We start from the raw sequence: 20,023 nt of genomic DNA, 5'->3' as shown, positions 1-20,023 counted from the left end.
ATTTTACGATATGATCAAATAATTTTGATCATTTCATGAAAAAACCGTGCGTTAATTGGCCATATCGTGAAACGATTTCTTATCATTGATCTGCCCAAACCACATCATGATGTGGCCAAACTAAATTGGCCATTTCACGATATGCGACCATTTCGTGAAATGGCCACTCATATCATGAAATGATCAAATCTACGATATGACCACGACATATACACACGCAAATATGTTCATAAAACCTTTCTGAAGTAAAAGTGCCTTGTCATCTGCGTAATTTGCGTTCTTACGTACTAGCTGTGCTGCGCGGTTTTACCCGCAGTGCTCCGTTCCTATTGGTCTTAGCCATGGGCGTAGCTAGCCATGGGCTCAAGGTGGGGCAACAATAAAAAATAATATGTAACTAGCAACTGTATGTACCAAGTATGTACCCAAAGTTATATCTTCAAATGCCGGCGGCCGTACCGCCGGCATTTGCGAAGGCATTTGTGAAGGCATTCGCGATGGCATTCGCGAAGGCATTCGCGAAGGCACTCGCGAAGGCATTTGCGAAGGTATTTGCGAAGGCATTCGCGAAGGCATTCGCGAAGGCATTCGCGAAGGCATTCACGAAGGCATTTGCGATGGCATTTGCGAAGGCATTTGCGAAGGCATTGGCGAAGGCATTCGCGAAGGCATTTGCGAAGGCATTCGCGAAGGCATTTGCGAAGGCATTCGCGATGGCATTCGCGAAGGCATTTGCAAAGGTATTGGCGAAGTCATTCGCGAAGGCATTTGCGAAGGCATTCGCGATGGCATTCGCGAAGGCATTTGCGAAGGCATTCGTGATGGCATTCGCGAAGGCATTTGCGAAGGCATTTACAAAGGCATTCGCGATGGCATTCGCGATGGCATTTGCGAAGGCATTGGCGAAGTCATTCGCGAAGTCATTCGCGAAGGCATTCGCGATGGCATTCGCGAAGGCATTTGCGAAGGCATTCGCGATGGCATTCGCGAAGGCATTTGCGAAGGCATTTGCGAAGGCATTCGCGATGGCATTCGCGAAGGCATTTGCGAAGGCATTCGCTACTAGAAAACTTACTAGAAAAAAAAAGTGTAAAGTAAAAAGTATCAGTGAGTTGTAGAACGTGTAACACAACAAAAGTGAAATTGGATAAGTTAGTGGGGTAACTAATTGTGGTACTATACTCATTTTTCTTACAGTTCATGTAACATAGAAGCCTCAGCTATTTTCTTTTTTCGTGTGTAATTCGTTATTCGAATTATTCTTATTCAAAACACCTTATTGTTCACCTACCACACCACGAAATAGATCCAAAAATCTTCAGCCGTTTGGTCGCTGGGCGTATGACACTTGTTAGTTGTTAGTCAGTCATTTTAGAGGTAATATACTAATTATAAAGGTCGCATTTTCTGTGTCGCCTGTCGACTTTCGAGAATCGAGTGTGAAATTTCTTACGGATATTAAGCTTAGTAGTTAGTAGGTACTTCGATTTTTAATAGATTTGGTTAGGTATCTACCCACCTTCCAGGTCAAAGCTAGAGTGGGGCAAGCGCCCCACCCTGCTCCACCGTGGCTACGCCCATGGTCTTAGCGTAATGATAAGCCTTCCTCGATAAATGGGCTACCTAACGTTGAAAGAATTTTTCATATCGGACCAGTAGTTTCTGAGATTAGCGCGTTCAAACAAACAAACAAACTCTTCAGTTTTATAATATTAGTATAGATTCTGTGACTGTGACCACACTTACCGATGCGTAATACCACGAGCTTCCAAATGCTGCATGCCCAATGCTACTTGTAATGCATAGTCTCTCATGATACTACTGTCGAGGTGTAGCGCAGGCTCTGCTACATAATGATGTTTGCTCATTACTTCTTGGTCGGAATCTATGTATAGTTTTGTGTCACCATTCTCTTCTAATGGCGGATCTGAGTCGCTTAAATTTGTGTATTCAGCTGAAAAAGAAAGCTATTTAACATTCCTGTGTATTTTAAATGTGTATATTATATGTATTGTTAACAAGTAACTGCGAGGTCTTAAAACTTGACGTCTACTTTAATTAAGTTCTAGACTAATTTACGTTTATAAATAAATCTAATTTTAACTGAGACTTAACTCTTCGCCGAGTGTTTGTTCACAATATTTATGTAGGCGTTTCATTTTATAATCCATTTAATAGTATATTTATTAAAGTATTTTAGAACAAGAGACTATTTCTAACTTGTAACATCGCAACAGCTATAGTTTATACATTTCTTAATCTAAGCAGTAACTACTTACTACTAAAAATTACTTACTATCTGCCTCAGACGGTCTGCCGTTTACATTGCAATTTGACTTAATGCTATTCTTCTGCAGGTCTATATTCCGTCTGCCCCTAGCTGATCGAAGCAGTGTCAAGAGATCTCCCCTGGGAGCGTGTTCCAGTAATGCTATTAAGGGTGCTCGTCGGGTACAACACGCTACCAGACGAATCACGTGTTTGTGTTCACCAACGTGTTTCAGCATGGCTATTTCACGGAGGAAGTCTTGCATCTCTTCGCCGGTTGCGTTATCTAGAAATGTAAATGGATTAGTAGATGGATAGATAGAACTAAATGGAGCTTGGTAAATGGAGCTTTTACTAACGTAGTGTAAATATCTGTAATAAATTTGTACACGTAAATTCAGCAATGTTCAGTTGAATGAGTAAAAAACATCTACTAGTAAGAGACGTATAAATGTAATTATTATAGGCCACTCTTTATTCGTGTGTGAGTGCAGTGCGAAAAATCAATAATCATTTCCAATATTTTATGTTTACTATAAAACTAAAGAGCCTTTATGTTATTGTAGGCTAGTAATCTATTTGCGTACCAAATTTCAACAAAATTGGTATTGTAGCTTTAGGGTGAAAGAACAACATACATCTTATCAAGCGGTAATCATCTAAGTACATGAAAAACAAAAGATTAAAGAAAAACTGAAACGTTTAAAATAAACAATTCTAAGATAAGGAGAAATTAATACTATATTTCGCAATATATTACTGTATAGGCATTTTGAACAATATCTGTAGAGATTTCTTTATTCAAAGCTCTCATAATAACATTGACGTCAACATCGTCTTTCTTGTATGATATAAATTCGTATAAGTACAGTATTTACGTTATATTTTGAAAAAATGGTTCAAATTTTTAGAAAGTAGGTACCTATATAGTACAGGAGTCAAGACTGATATCAAAAGAAAAAAAAAACATACCGACCGAATTGATAACCTCCTCCTTTTTTTGAAGTCGGTTAAAAATTATGAACAGTGAAAGGAAATAAACATTTTGCCAACAATCAAGCTCTAATAGTTGAATACAGAATACTCATCAATACTTTAATTTCCTATTTTATGTAAGCTAATTGCAAGCATAAATTCATTAGGCGGTATGCTTTTGTTGTGAACGACAGAACAATCAATCTTTCTATATGCAAATGCGACAAGTAAATGAATTGTGTATGGGTTCAAACACCGACTCAAAGCACTAGAAATGACCTCATTTTTCATCATACTAATATTATAAATGCGAAAGTTTGTGAGTATGGATGGTTGTTACTCTTTCACGCAAAAACTGCTGAACCGATTTTCATGAAATTTGGCACACACATAGCGGGTAACTTGGATTACACAGGATAGTTTTTATCCTGGAAATCCCACAGGATCGGGAACTATGCAGATTTTTCTTTGCAAAAGTGGGCGAAGCCGCGGGCGTGAATTAGTTAGTTTCACAATTAAATTATTATTCTGTGCCTTTAATGCTGGAATCAGACAGCGAACTTTACTATTTAATAATCCAAGTTAGACATTCAAAGATTTGAATTGATTATTAGGACCTTTAAACTTATCTGTAAGAACTTGTAAAGGTCTGAGTACAATGTCAAGAAGGTCAAAAGGCAATAAAATTGTTATCTGATTGACAGATTAGTCAATCCCGTTTGAGGTCGATAAAATTAGAATTACATGTAAGCTCACATCATTCGTATTTCAATACTATTTTAATGGTTTATACAAGGTTGTTCACAGGGTATTTAATTCTTTCACAAGCGTTCCCTTACAGCAGTTGTGTATATAATAGGGGCCATTACTGTATGTACCATGAATGACTTAGTTTTTCGCACGTAGTATTAATAATTATTGTAAGTTTTACAAAACGTATATTATGATAACAAAGCTTACAATGTCATAGATATCACAGATGTTCGTGTATAACATGTAATTTTAAACATTATTTTATTAGTTAACTATCTAGCAGCGGGTTATTGCAAAAATTATACTTTTAAATAGTTTGATCGATCATAAGATTTTTTCAAAAATAAAAGCAAAAATACTTAGAGGAGAAGTTAGTTACTTTAAACAGCAATTTTGTTGGATCACAAAGATTATAACGTTCAACATTGTCACATTCAGTAGCTATACATCTACGATGTTAGATACAATGTTTTATGCAATAACTGATATTATCAAATCGAGAACTTGCTCCTGTACATGGGAACTGAATTGAATTTTTAAGAAGCGACATGTGTACGTAACAACGTGGTACATGTTTGATTTTTATTGTTTCGCATGTAAAAAGTTTCTCTCATTATTCCGGAAAAATCAGCTTTTTACTGTATAATTATCTTCAAAGTTACAAACGAGTGTTCCCTAATATATACAGTTGGAAGATATATCTACGATTTTAATGTGTAATATAAAGTAGAGAAGGTACTTAATGCACAATATTTTTTGCAAAAAGCATTTGATTCATTCCGACTCATCTAGACAAACAAAAAAGCACTTATTGAAACAAATACAAAATATGGTATGTCTATCTAAATCGTTTTACCTATATATTGTATAGCTTATAGTTTATACTTTACCTGTTAGCATTTTTGCAGCGACAGTGATGGTCTCCCCTCCAGGCATATCCAGGTGGGCAACATGGACCCTGCCGAAAGCTCCACTTCCTATTAGAGCCCCCAGATGCACTCGTGATCTGCTGACCTCCCATTCATCGCTGTCATCCCCCGGCTAAAAAAAAAGTTTGCATATTTCGTTTTCAAATTTTACAAAATATGGCACAGTAAGTTTAAGACCATTTCAAAATTCAATCAATCATTGGCCGTTTATCGTATCGTTTATATTTCAGACGATTATCGTAGTCAGTAAGGAGTAGGTATCTACTGCACTTACGATGGCTATGTAGCCCAATACGCGATGCACGGATAGAACTTGTGTTTGGGCGTGTCGTTTTTGTCTTCTATCAGCCGGTTCAGAAAACCAAGTCTGATCGTGGTTTCTGCAACCTTTTCGTAATTGTGAGCGCCATCTCTCACGGTTGCTCGCGTACTCTTGCCATTTGGATACGTCGTACGATTAGGTATACCATACCAAGTCTTATTCAATTATACTGTAGATTTTGCGCCTGAGGCTTTACTCGCGTGCACTCTCTACATTACATTATCGTTTAATAGCCATAGCTGATATTTTTCTTACATTTCTTTCATCTCAAATTTATTTTCAAGCTAATGCCCTTGGCTATGGTTTTCGCTTCATCAAAAGGGATGTGTATTTATATTATTTTAATGGATTTAAGATGAATTCAAATAAAAATTGTAACATTTAACTTATATAGTAAACGGTAAGTAAATAATAATATCTACAGAACAATAAAATAAAGTTCAACAATAAAGGTGTTCCCTAAGGAATCCTACACATCACATATGCGACAAAACCCTTCGCGTTTGTCATGAGCTTTTGTTTATCCAATTATTTTCAGTTAGTTCTGTTTCTACGGCAAAAAACTTTCGCGTTTAGCTTGTAAAAAAGTTATCTAGAACTGTTTAAAATTCCTTGATTCTCCTACTCTAATCTACTCTCTCTACTCTAGAAACAAGTAACTATCAAGTAAATATTAAAAATATATTTACCTCAAATTCCTTATGAACGTAAAGTGGACTTTCCTCCATCTGACCCCTTGTGACGTTTCCCTCGTTTCTATAAAAATAAGCTTTGATAAGTTCACTAAAAATAGAAAGACGCAAATCCTGTTAATATCTAATACATTAATATCAGAAAGTCGAAAGAGGAGATATTTCTAAGGATATTTCCTTTTTGTAGTCTCCGATTTTCAAATCAAATGAAATCACTGTACGGAATTTGGTCACAACTCACAAAGACTTTTTGAATTTATGTCACTGTATGTAGGTACTATAACTCAAATTCTACCGTATCGGTGTGACAATTTCTTAAATGTAATTCGTATTGTATAATCTATATTTCATACAAAAAAGTGCATAAATAAAACAAAAATACTGGCTTACGTAAATTTTTCTGAATTTGCGATCCGATGTTTAATTTATTATCTAAATTTTATCTACAATACACATAGTATTAAACCAATTTTTTTTAATGCTCTACATTAATTCTACAATACATAAAATACCGTTTGATGAAAACGATGAAATAATGTGTGTAGGTACATGTGTACATGTACATGCATGTATGTGAAAAAATGAAAATAATTAAACATATTCCTCTCCTATATATTACATAATACATTTATAACTCTTTCGATTGCAATCGACACGTTTCAATCCGGGACAAACGTGAAGCCGTAAACAGAAGTGATAAAATTATAGGATACTTATCTCGATCATATATTGCTCAATTGTAACTACTGACTAGCTAGTCAGCTGGTCACGCACTTTCGCACAAACATTGTGGTAACTACGTAAATACATACCTATAAGATGTTATGATTTACTAATGTCTTTTTCTATATGAGATGTATAAGAGTATGTTCTATTTCTATATATTATATAAAACTCAAAGGTGACTGATATAGTGATCTATCAACGCACAGCCCAAACCACTGGACGTATCGGGCTGTAATTTGGCATGCAGGTAGATGTCATAACGTAGGCGTCCCCAAAGAAAGGATTTCCCGAAATTCTTGCGGGAACGGGGAAAAACGGGGATGCACGTACAAAGTCGTGGGCGGAAGCTAGTTATTTATAACTAGCTTTCCGCCTGCGGCTTCGCCCGCGTTTTCAAAGAAAAAACCCGCATAGTTCCCGTTCCCGTGGGATTTCCGGGATAAAACCTAGCCTATGTTACTCGTGGATAATGTAGCTTTCGAATGGTGAAAGAATTTTTAAAATCGGTCCAGTAGTTTATGAGCCTATTCATTACAACCAAACAAACAAACAAAGTTTTCTCTTTATAATATTAGTGTAGACAAGTTCATGGTTTTGTTCACACTGTCAATTTAACATGTGTTAATTTGTTATTAACATTAATTTTGTTAAAAATATCGTATAAGATTTTAGATAAAATAACAGAAGAAATTCCAAGTAAACTTTCACTGTCACATCGTTTTACCTATTAATTGAATCAAATTATGTATTTATTATAAGTGATCAATGCTATTTTTATATATCCGGAAATTGATGATTTTTTAAGAAGTTTCTTTTAATAATAGCTAGTTATGATAAAATAATAAATTAAACTTTATATTGAATGCCTGTTATCATTTGTTAATTTTTCCTTTAAAAATTTGATGGTATACCTAGTAGAAACAGATCAAAATTCGCATTATATATATATATATATATATAAGTATGGCAAAAATCACACCATAAAGATGTCATAGGTCACATTGTGCGACCCTAATGACGTAATATTTTACGTAAACCGTGATTTACCCACTAGCCGTTCACACGGATGAACAATTTTAATACAATTCACCTCAATTAGTTACTCGAAAATAAACTTTATTATCATAGAAATACGAGCTCTACAATTGTTAGAACTGAAAGCTTAATTTGGTCACTTTCATATCATACACTCATTATCGTGGGAAATTGGACTTTACGTGATTGAATTAGAGTTATAATTAAAGAAGTGCTAAAGCAATTATGTGCTCGTAAACTTCTTTTTACTGCTTGGAAGAGACACACAGCTTGAAGAAATTAATTTGTGATCTGAAAAGACTAATTCGTTTTTACATTTTAAATAATTTTATTTGAGGTTTTAATTACTTTTATATTGAAGGACACGTGTAATATCGCAGTTAAAAATAAAAATTAAAAAAATTCGTTAAAAGACTAACTAAATCGTTTATGTGAAAGCCATAATATAGCAAAGCTGGTACTTAATTATGCAAAAATATTTGTTCAAAACAGAGGTCCACATTTTTGTAAGTAATTGCTCATTATTTATCTTTTTATTATGCCAATTCGCATATATCTTGCAATAATTAAAACAAACATACCCATGGCCGGCATGTCTCAACCAGGCAACGATTAGCCAATTGACTTTCCTAGAACAACATTTCACACTAAGATGATTTATTAATCAATTCGAAGAGATTTTTTTCTTCTAACTACATATATAATTGGCCAACTAAATGCAGTCTTGTCTATAACCAGACTCATCAATTTAGACCATAATTAACATAGGTAATCTTCGGCCCAATAAAGGTAATTTAAGTTCAAGACTTTCAAGTATTACGAATGCAATGGACATAAGTATGACCAAATACGGTGCAAATATCTAGATCGGTACCATTCACTTGCCCTTTGACTTGACGCATCGCTATTTATCGATAACAACCTTAGCGAAATGACTGTGCGAAATATAAAAGTATTGCAACACTATATTATAAGTACTCATATTACCCGAAGAGTTTTTTTGTTTAATCCGATTTATAAAATTCCTTCAGTATTAGAAAAAGGCTGTTTATTATCACGCTAAAACGAATAAGAGCGGAGCAATGCGGGTAGAACCGCGGGGCACAGCTAGTATGTTATAATAATATATCCCATTTTAGACCAATTCTCTAATCATGTTAAGATTATTTGATGTATCGTAAATATGTATATTATTTCGTATAAGTATTATAAAATTTACTATAATGTTTTATCTCAATAATTTATAAACACCGCAGAGTTTAAGCTGCTTGTATGCTCGTGGCTTGTTCGCAAGAACTTTATGTTACATTAAATTAATTAGTCAGTATGTTCATTATCAAACAAAATTATTCTGAAAAACTTTGGAAGTAAACATATAAAAGCTGTATCGGATTATGTGAAAATTATTAACATGAACTCTATATAAATTATGAATAATTTATACTTCCAGTACTTCGTATAAATGTTTCACTAATGCATTAATATCTAAAAAAAAACAATTAAATAAATAAAAATCATTTATTGAACAAGGTTCCTTACATCAAAATATAGACCCCAGACTCCCAATATAGCTTTCGCTGTGTTTCAGGAGTCTGTGCCTTCCCGATACAATACCTTAGAAAAGTTCAATAGCTAATTATTATCTACTTACCAAAGAAATTTTTACACAAGAAATTTTTTTATAACAATTTAGTTCTACAATATTTACTGTTTATCGATTAAAATAACTAGATGCATTTTAGACTTGCACTATATAATGGATTGAATACTCTTTTTATCTATACTAATATTATAAAGCTGAAGAGTTTGTTTGTCTGAACGCGCTAATCTCAAGAACTACTGGTCCGATTTGAAAAATTCTTTGGTGTTAGATAGCTCATTTATCGAGGAAGGCTATAAGCTATATATCGTCACGCTAAGATCAACAGGAGCGGAGTAATGCGAGTGAAACCGCGGGGAATAACTAGTGTTAATCGGTTAGAATTATTTGCAATGCCTGTACTGAAATTCGTATACCTGCGTAATACATTACTTTGTGTTCATAACTTCAGCAAACAATTTTGATACTCAATTTCTCTGCCTGACCTCAAACTTATAAGCTTATTATGAGTTTTTCAGTAAACTTTTACAAGTACTTTGTTTTTTCGAGAAAGGTATGTTTTCTTATATTATTATTATTTGTAATAACCGATGAGAAGCTATTTTAAAGGCATGTTTTAATAACTTTTTATTATTCAAATATTCATTGAATTTGGGCAACTTTTAATGTTTTATTTTTGAAAATTAACTCGTTATTAAGTATGCTTGAATAAATTTCGTAACCAATATTAACTTTTCATATAACTTTTGATTAAATAACTTTTATACATAAATGCTTTTATATGAAATTTAATTTCAAACATTGATTTACTTATATCGAAACCAAATATGTATTTGAAGTTATTTGAATAAATGTTAGTCTTGCTCGTTTCGATTCGTTATTAGGTACGATAACGGTCAAATGGTTTATATAATTGAGATTAAATTAAAAAAGAAGTTGTGGTAAATGCTTCAATTCCGATATTTTAGTTATGAATACTTATGTGTTAAATTTGTAATTTATAAAATTTTAATAAAAAAATCTCATTCAAAATAAAGTATATCACGATTTTTATAAGAAAATATTTTGTAATTACATATTAAGAATATAAAATAACTGTAATAAATTCATTGTCCGTTAGAGCTTAGGGTAAAGTAAAAGTAGTTTTTTAAATATAAAATAAAATATAGTGTTGCCATATAAATATTAGGTAATTTACATAACGATTTGCTAGAATCTAAAGTAAACGTTACATCAGTTGAATAATTTCGATAATACTTGATTGCGAACTGGATGGCATGCATGAAATGTCTGGCAACATTTACATTTATATTAAAAAGAAAACTAGCTACTGACCTCGATTCTCTCTGGTTTTATAAAGAAAAAAATAGGTCGCACCATAAACGTAGCCCATACGTAATCGGAGCTTCCCGTCAAAGCCTACGTAACATGCAGCTTACATCGGTAATTAACCAATCTTTATTATTTGTTTATTTATGTGATTATCATGATCACTGATTACATCACATAATTGAAAATTTAATAAAATTTATATTATTTACCTAATGTACGTTATATTAACAACTATTATATCTATGTATTTTGTAACTACCTTATTTAAAAAACACTATGAAAAAAATTGAATGTACATAAATGTAGTGCTATTGCCTCTCATAGAGTTATTTTACACAATAAAACGTTACATTTCAAATATATTTAAAACTCATAAAGAATACAAAGAAAATATATCCATATAATATCAAAATCCATTCTATGGTTTCATAACTTTCATATCATGTCGATACTTCTTTATAAGTAAACTTTTTATCTCATTAAATTGAGCATTATATTGTGTCCACTCAAAATTTGTAAGAATTTTTCTTAACACATTTCAAACCCACGTCCGAACTCAAACATAATGTTATCGTGAAGTTTTTTTCCTTACGCGAAGTTAATAACAAAGTTAAAAGAAAAATAAACTCATTTAGCAGAAACTTTTATATTGAATGTTCAAATATTAGTCTTCGTCTCTCCTCTGTGAATATTTCATTTACGATTAAGTACTTGCGAAGAAGTTAAATGTTTTATAATAATGACTTTCGAATCTTAATAGTTTTCACTTTTAAAGTGTTCCTCAATACTAAATTCACAAATCATTCATTTCTAATACCTACATCGTTATTTTTGAAGAAAGTGAAGAAAGGTTATTTGACTTTGACCTTTCCTGTTGGCTGTTACTCAATGTTATTTTTCGGTGTCCAATTGGTCGTAGCATGATGCATGAACTATCTAACATAAAAATTACAGAACATTTTTAATTTATAAATTAGTTTCGTGTTCGAATAGCCATCGCACGTATCATTTGTTAAAATTTATTTCAATAGTTATTGCTTGAAACTATATAAATCGATTCCTGAACATACACCGTTAACCACCCTAATCAATAACAAAACAAAATGTTTGAAAGGAACAAGGCACAACTAAATGTGTGCATTATGTCAATAGGTACGCTGTTTCTAGCCAATAAAAGAAAGTGCCATAATGACTGTTTCTAGGTACTGTACATGTACAATTGAGTTTTACGTACAAAACATTTGAATGGGACGGCAGACGTGTTTGAAATAAAGGATAAAAGATCCGCTTTCATGCATTGCGTAATTGTAAACAATAAATATTTGTACGGCTTTTAAATTCACATTTATGTTGTCTGTGGTTACGATTAAATGTATACAGAGTATAATATAATATTTATTACTTTGGTTGGTCAAACAAAGTAGGTAGGAATTAATTGTTATATATTTTTAAGCATGTTTCATGAAAAAATACAAGTATTTGTTTTTGCGGTAGTTTTACATATTACTTGTTAAATAAAACTATAATATGTATATAATATACATAATTTGTTTTGTTTTTTTTAATAATTTAACGCTCTACTTAATGTTATTTACAACGAACATTATAAACATATAAATTAAACTCATTCATTTGTCTAAATTGTTATACAATTGCGATTATTTATATTTTTAACAAGGATTTCTGGTGACTTTTGAAATCTTATTTAGTTTGTACCAATTATAAGGAAAATGGTGAAAATACAATTTCTTGTTTCCTCATAATATTGAATAAAGTATGAATGATATTTTATTATGAAATATTGAATCATGTCTAAAAGTAAGAAATTAGTTGGTTTATGATCACCAAAGAGATTTAATGTTTTTCTATCAATCATGTTAAAACTACCGTGTTTCTTATTTTATTTAGTTTATGTTTATATTAACAGACGACATTTTTTGAAGTAGAGAGTAGAGTATGTATACGTAGTAGGATGTCTACTTTATGGAGCAATCAGGATATCTATTATAGAGATGAATGGTTCAATAAATTAAACCAAAGGAACATGATAGGAAAAGCTAAACAAATGATGTTAAAACAAAAAAGTTTGACGCTAATTATCCAATAAATAATTGCTTCCTACAACTGAAGTAAAAGAAGCCACGAACCACAAACTAGATTAGTTCATCCAAGTACGTTTAGCGTGTCATTTATATGTTCAAATTATGCGCAAAGCTCTCATCAACTTAACATTATTTGGACTTATTGGTTATGGCTCTATGTACATAATAACGTTGAAAGCATGCGGTTCCTGAGTTTTCTTTCAAGTCGCACTTGCACCGTCTAGTTAACTAGGTATGTGGTTTGTGAATCTTTGCAGTAATTTAGCAGATGCTTTCACTGCTACGTTACGAATTAATTTGAAAATATGCATCTGAATCCCGGAAAATTGTGAACAATGGCGGCGACACGCGAGCTCTTATCTCATTTCGTTACGGACTTTACATGCTCATTATAGCATAATATGCACATAATCTTTACTATTATGAAATTGTAAAAAGCTGTGTCTGTTATTCAATTTTCATTGTCTTCTTTCGATGCAAATGTTACCAGTGTATAATAAAACAAAAGTCACAGTCTATTTTGTTACAATAACTATGTATAATGTAGTTCAATATTGAATAGCATATAGTTCTAACATAAAAAATATGATGAATGTAATAAAAAACTTTTGTCTCTATATACCTATAGATAGACAACTGGGTCATATTATGAACACGTTGCCATACAACAAACGGGTCAATTTATATTAGTTACGTGTATTGTGCTTTCTTAAATGACAGGATATATTTACTGAACTTTGTTATTAAAGAGAATAATGTGACCTATTATTTCTAACGAGCCCTACTGTAATTGATTCAACCATTCGATACGGTAATATTATATAATGTTACATTTGCAAAAGTGTTATAAACTAAAAGTAGATTTACTTGTTTTATTGATTGCGAGAAATGCAATTCAATTTCTTCGTAAGTGTAAAATTTATACTTTTGCCCTTAGAAGGTTTTATAGGGCAATTTAAATTATTATTGTTTATGCATAAAGAATTAATGTTTATTTTGTATTACTGTAGTGAATCTATCAATTTGGATGCATTAAAAATAATATGTTATAAAATTTTACGTTATTTTATACGGTAAGTTTATCAAATAAGTACTTATGAATAGATATATTTCAACGAACACATTTTTATAAGATAAACCAACAAAGTGAAAGTAAAAAAACTACAATACGTGTTCAAAATATTTAACAAAATTGGTCAAATTTTGCAACTCTACATTTTTCGTACCAATTTTTATAGAAAGTGTTCTTGGTATAAAATGACACCAAAACCCAAAAGATCAAATAAATAGACATCCAAAGGACCTTAATTACCAACAAACATATGAAAATACTGATCAAAGTTGGAGATGAGAAACGTAATGGAAATTACAAGTAATTTGTTTATAATTTTTATGTTCATCACACGTAAACATCGTTCAGAGTTCATCGACATTAGGTACTAATAACTTCGCGGGTGAAACTTGCATCTTAACATCTTCCGTATACCTGAGACCATGTGAATGTATACATTCATATGCAGAGATTATATTTTACTAGCTTTCCGCCCGCGACTTCGCCCGCTTTGTCTAAAACCTTATAAATTTAAACTAAAACCTTCCTCTTGAATCACAATCTATTAAAAAAAACCCCTTCAAAATCCGTTGCGTAGTCTAAAGATTTTTAAGTACCTATACATAGGATATAGAGAGAGGCAGCTTTGTTTTAAATGTAGTGATTATTCTACGAGTATATAGCTTCAAATTATGTTTTATTTGCAATTAGCGACTAATAAGGTTATGTTATGCTATAAATTGTAGAATTTTATAAAAATATATGACAAAGGCGTGTAATTGGAGACATCAATATATTAATTCGTAGGCTTGCTATAAGTAAAAGTATTGAAGGAATATAACATAATATTTTAATTTAGAACAAGGCAGAATTCTTCTTTGATAGAAGTTCAAATCCAAGCAGGCAGACAGGTTTAATTATTGATACTTATAGATAAAACAAAAGATCTGTTCGTAGTTGAAATTGGTAGTATTGTGCCCTACCTTCACTGTGATCTCTTGAAATTATGTGTTATTAAAACTTTTAGGGAAACTACGTACTTAGTTGGTATTTATAAACATCTATATTATATAGTGTTACAAAGAATCTGTTTTGGTTAAAAATTAAAACTATGTAATTTTATATTATATTGATAAAATTAAAAAAGTTCCACAAAGTATTATCGAAACAGCGGAAACGTTTAAATCAATAAAAGTTTATCGAGACAATGCGTCAACATCGTTTCGTTGTTTTGTTACGAAACATGTAAATTCGAACTGGATCCAGACCGGTCCCATTACGTAATATGATACTATGCATTTTGAACTTACTTCGTGCTACGGTAAAATTTAAAATCCTTGTTCACACTAAAATGCGTACAGGTTTAGTCATGGCCTCATGGGTCGCCAACGAGAGTGAGAGTGCCCGCGTCATATGCTTTCGCTCGTTCGAATATTACCTCATAGCTTATGCTCTCCTGGTACTTTAAGACATTTCGGATTTTCTTTTTTACTTAAAAGTTGCATTTTTGGACAAAAATACCATGATGACATGATACAATTGAGAAGGTCAAGTTGCACATCCAAAAAACGTAATTTATTTGAGACAGACTGACGATGAAGTAATAATTTATATAAGATTGAATTGAAAGTTTAAAAGTCTTCGAGGTACCAGGAGCACATGGCAGCGGTGGAGTTCGTATCAAAGTTTAAGAAAAAGCCAACCTCAAAGAAACCTGCTTTCACGGACAATGCGCAGCACACACTATACTTAAAGCCCTATTAGGACGTGAAAATTCATATTTAGCATAAAATAGAGTTGTTAAGCGTAATAACTCCGTGAATAATGATATTTGACATAATGTAATAACAGAGTATGATGCGTTAATGTAGGCAGGTTGATTAATGGACGCGTCGAGAAGTAGAATGGTAATAGTTATGACAAGGATATTGTTTGTATTACGAGTATTTGCTCTACATTATGCTAATATGATGGTTATTTATGAACTAATTATAATACTTTTACTGTTTATAGATTCTAGTATTTTTTTATATCTGTTATATTTTTATTTAAAAGTAAGTATGCATATTGTGTCTGTTTACACTAAATTTAAAAATGTAGAGAAAAAATTATTAGGTATTTCTTACCCCTTATATGTAGGTCAATAGTTATTTTCCATAATAATTTGCTCATTACTTAAATATCACGTAAATTAACAGTTTATTAGTCAAATTAAAACGTTGTCATACACGTATATTGGCCACGACTTTTATCATGTTACATGTTAGATTACTATTTTGTAATTTCGAAAAATAACAAGATCGCTAAGTTCAAAGCACGGGCGGATGTTACACAAATCGACGGATTGTTACAAATATACAGTGTACGGTGATCGTTGGGTAATATTGCGTTTCTTAACTTTATTGTGAGATGAAGGCGCAGAATATGTAATTTGATAAAATGCAAACGTAATGTGAAGTAAGATATCATTTCTGTTTGAAAGTGGATTAAACGATATGTTGTAGGCAGTATGCAGAGTATTTTTACTAATATTATAAAGCTGAAGAGTTGGTTTGTTTGTTTGAACTCGCTAATCTCAGGAACTACTGAACCGATTTGAAAAATTCTTTCGGGTTAGATAGCCCATTTATCCAGGCTATCACCGATCACGCTAAACTCGCGGGGCATAGCTAGTGTAGTAATAAAGGATAGAAACATTCAGGGTTCGTGTATGTGTGTGTAAGTTTATGAATATGTATGTGTGTGTTAATAAACGAATTGTCTCAGTTGTAGAAATTACATAATCAAGTTAAATTGCAGTCATATCTTTGTTTTTGGATTGTTGTAACTCGAGGCAAATGATTTTTTTTTAATTGCTACATATCTGTCAATTATTTCATATGAAAGGTGTTTGTTATGAAATTTTGTTTTTAATTCTAATTTGTATTTGTTTAAATAAACATTGCAATATATTATATGTTAATATGTTATGTTAATTGTATATATAAATCTGTAAATATTTATAGTTTTAAATAATTAACAAAATTTAACGTTGAAATTAAATTAATATAGCCTATATTTAGAGCGATGATTCGTATTAAATCTGCCCAAGATAGTTTTACACATTAGACTTTATTTTGATATTACTTCCATGAGTAGTTAACACTGACCTATAATTACACTCTTACAGTTATGTCATTCTTAATATATATAAATCTCGTGTCACAATGTTTGTCCTCAATGGACTCCTAAACCACTTAACCGATTAAAATAAAATTCGCACACCATGTGCAGTTTGATCCAACTTGAGAGATAGGATAGGTTTTATCCCGGAAATCCCTCGGGAACGGGAACTATGCGGGTTTTTCTTTAAAATCGCTGGCGAAGCCGCGGGCGGAAAGCTAGTATGCTTATAATATTATAATTTAATTATAAGCAAGCGTAATTGCTTTACATTATTATATAATCGATTAGACTTATAAGGACGCATTAAAAATAGTAAGATTAAATTAATTTGGCATGAATAGGTATTATATTATTATGAGCCGGACACATAGTCAGCTGTTTGTTTACTTAGCGACAAGTAAACGATACAGAAGCTTAGCAGTGATTATCAGATACATGCTAAGAGAGACATTAATTTATACATTATTACACAAGCAGACTTTTTGCTATCAATGCATTATCGAAAAACATATTATATAATTTGGTGTAACTGTAAATCACCGCATGGGCTGGTCAAAACTTGATATTACATAACACACGCTCACCGTAAATCGAGCAAGTTCACCGACCTTTGCTTTACGATTCTCTATGCAAATAACCCTTTAAAAAGTTCGTATTATGTAAACGAATAAATAATTTATTTTATCAATAAACGCTACCTACAAAATTTTCCCGTCCACTTACGGTTAAATGTGCTAATTCATATAAAAAGGGAAATCTTAAATGTCAAGGTTTACGCAACTGAATAGTTTAGAATGGGTGTCAATTTACGTAATAATTTTTAGCTCTTACTTATTTTACTATGTGTGTTGAAAGATGGAGCTTCTTTTTGTTATGCAACGAGGGGTCACGATGTGTTGCGCAAGCGATCGCCTACGCTAGAGATAGAACTTTCTACAGAGCACAGCACCTGTCGCAGCTCGGAGATGTGTTAATGAATTAGGATGTGTGCCTTTATAAAACATGAATATGCTCTCACTCTTTGTTTTCATAGCGATCTCCTCGTATTTACTTTGTGTGTTTGTATAGAAAGGTATGTAAAATGAAAAGATTGAATACGTTTCTTTATCGATATTTTTATGCAAAAATATTTATAATACAACTATAATTAGACATTAAAATTACTATTTACATAAATACATTTAGGCACCGTAATTTTTTCTCTACTTAAAACTAGATTTTGTCGCCGGCTATGCAGGTATCACATGGGAGCACGCTCGGTGCGTTTAGTAGGGGCCGGAGTGGCCGGGGGGGCCGTATGAGGAGCTGACTCCTGAGGAGCCGTGGCCGCCGGAGATGATGCCACCGCCGATGCTGCCACCGCCGATGCTACCACCGTGTCCTCCTCCGATGCTACCGCCGTGACCGCCGCCGATGGAGAGACCACCGCCGATGCTACCGCCAGACACACCACCGCCAATACCAGATCCGATTCCAGAGCCAATACCGCCTCCGATACCACCGCCAATAGAACCACCACCGATGGAGCCACCTTCCTTCTGGGTCTTGTATTTGATGAAGTATACTTCGGGTTTTGAGGGTTGAGTTGGGGCAGCGGTGGGGATGGTGATGTCGGGTTGTTCGTCGGGTTTCTTGACCAACACGTAGACGAGGGTCTTCTCTTCGTTTTGGGCTTGAGCGGGGATGATGGGCGCGACGGGCGCGGGAGGTGCTGGGGCCTTGATGAAGATGATCTTGTAGTGTTTCTGGGGAATGGCACCACCGGAGATGATTTGTGGGCGTTGTTCTTCAGGTTCTGGGGGTGGGACGTGGACGTAGATGTGTTTCTGCACAATGGGGGCACCTCCAAAGCCGCCTCCGAATCCACCGCCGCCTCCGGATGAGAATCCACCGGATGAGAAGCCGCCTGAGGAGAATCCGCCTCCTACTCCACCACCGATTCCACCGCCAATGCCGCCTCCGAAACCGCCACCGCCGATTCCGAAGCTGCTGGAGCTCAGACCTCCAGAGGAGAATCCACCTCCGAGTCCTCCGCCGAGGCCGCCACCGATGCCATGGCCCCCTCCGAGACCTCCACCGATGCCTGCTCCGTGACCGCCGCCTCCAGGCGCGTTGTAACTGTATCCCGCCTCGGGCCGAGCCGAGCCGATAGCCGCAACGGCTGCTAAAACCTGTAGCACAATAAAGCACACATTAATTGTAATTCCACAAAAACTGTCACAAAAAGTTGAAAGAAAGTGATATGCAATAGGGTGCATCCGCTCGCGACGTATCACCATCGCAAAAAGATGGTATCGGATAACAATTGTGAGAGCACGGCTGAAGTCGAGCGGGCGCCGCGTGCACTGACTCACATCCCATAAGGAAGCACGGTCCCGAGCGGGTCACACACAGGTCACAGATCACTTTCACTGAACACGAATACCTACCAAGAACGCTTTCATGTTGACTCGCGGAGGTCTCGTGGTTGTATGATGCTCTGTACCACGTTCTGAACGCTTATATACAGCCGGCTCGTCTACACCTCTCTCCCTGACTCTTCCTAAGATTCGGCCTTCGGGCCATACGAGAATTATGATTTTAATGACACCCGTCCGAATTCGTCTTCGGTGAAAACAATGATCTTACTGGACACTTTCACACTCGCGTATAAAATTATCGACTTGTCAGTGTAAAACACACGATATCCATCTTTTGTTAAAAAGGTAATTTGTCTCATCCGAGTCGTCAAGTGAAATAAAGAAGCAATTAAGTTATTAAGCCTCTTTGTGAGAACTCGAATTAATTGAATTATACACGCATGAAAATGCGTGAAACACCAATCTATGACTTTCCTTATAGGTAGAATTGATTTTGTCATCTTCCATGTATGGTGATGTTTAGCGTTTATAAATGTGATGATTAGCTTATACGTTTCAAACATTGTTAGATTTAATATTCTTTTAAATAAGAAGCTATTTTTAACCATAAATTTGAATACGACTTATAAATGGGAAAACAACATGAAAGCTTTATCTTAGAATAAGGTATTACAAATTGCTCAGTGCTTATGACATTACGACCCTTTGAAATA

The 20,023-nt window shown here is 33.8% G+C and overlaps 2 protein-coding genes across 3 annotated transcripts in view; both read right to left on the bottom strand.

Moving 5' to 3' along the window:
• The window catches only part of LOC123696009 (tyrosine-protein kinase receptor TYRO3-like), a 119,448-nt gene that overhangs the window by 6,180 nt on the left and 93,245 nt on the right, over positions 1-20,023 (bottom strand). For both annotated transcript variants that reach the window (XM_045641986.1, XM_045641985.1), the window contains exons 9-12: positions 5,937-6,003; positions 4,887-5,037; positions 2,297-2,554; positions 1,747-1,954 (exon numbers count right to left, since the gene is read on the bottom strand). In XM_045641986.1, coding sequence (XP_045497942.1) covers positions 1,747-1,954; positions 2,297-2,554; positions 4,887-5,037; positions 5,937-6,003 — 684 coding nt within the window. The remainder of the gene's footprint in view (positions 1-1,746; positions 1,955-2,296; positions 2,555-4,886; positions 5,038-5,936; positions 6,004-20,023) is intronic.
• On the bottom strand, positions 18,046-19,477 carry LOC123696010 (glycine-rich cell wall structural protein). The gene is made up of 2 exons (XM_045641987.1): positions 19,380-19,477; positions 18,046-19,121 (listed from the first exon to the last, which is right to left on the bottom strand). Exons 1-2 carry the CDS (start codon positions 19,392-19,394, stop codon positions 18,216-18,218), a joined length of 921 nt encoding a protein of 306 aa, XP_045497943.1. The 5' UTR covers positions 19,395-19,477; the 3' UTR covers positions 18,046-18,215.

Source organism: Colias croceus, chromosome 12 (assembly GCF_905220415.1).
Source record: "Colias croceus chromosome 12, ilColCroc2.1".
Lineage (NCBI taxonomy): Eukaryota > Metazoa > Arthropoda > Insecta > Lepidoptera > Pieridae > Colias > Colias croceus.
This window is presented reverse-complemented; position numbering and strand designations above follow the sequence as displayed.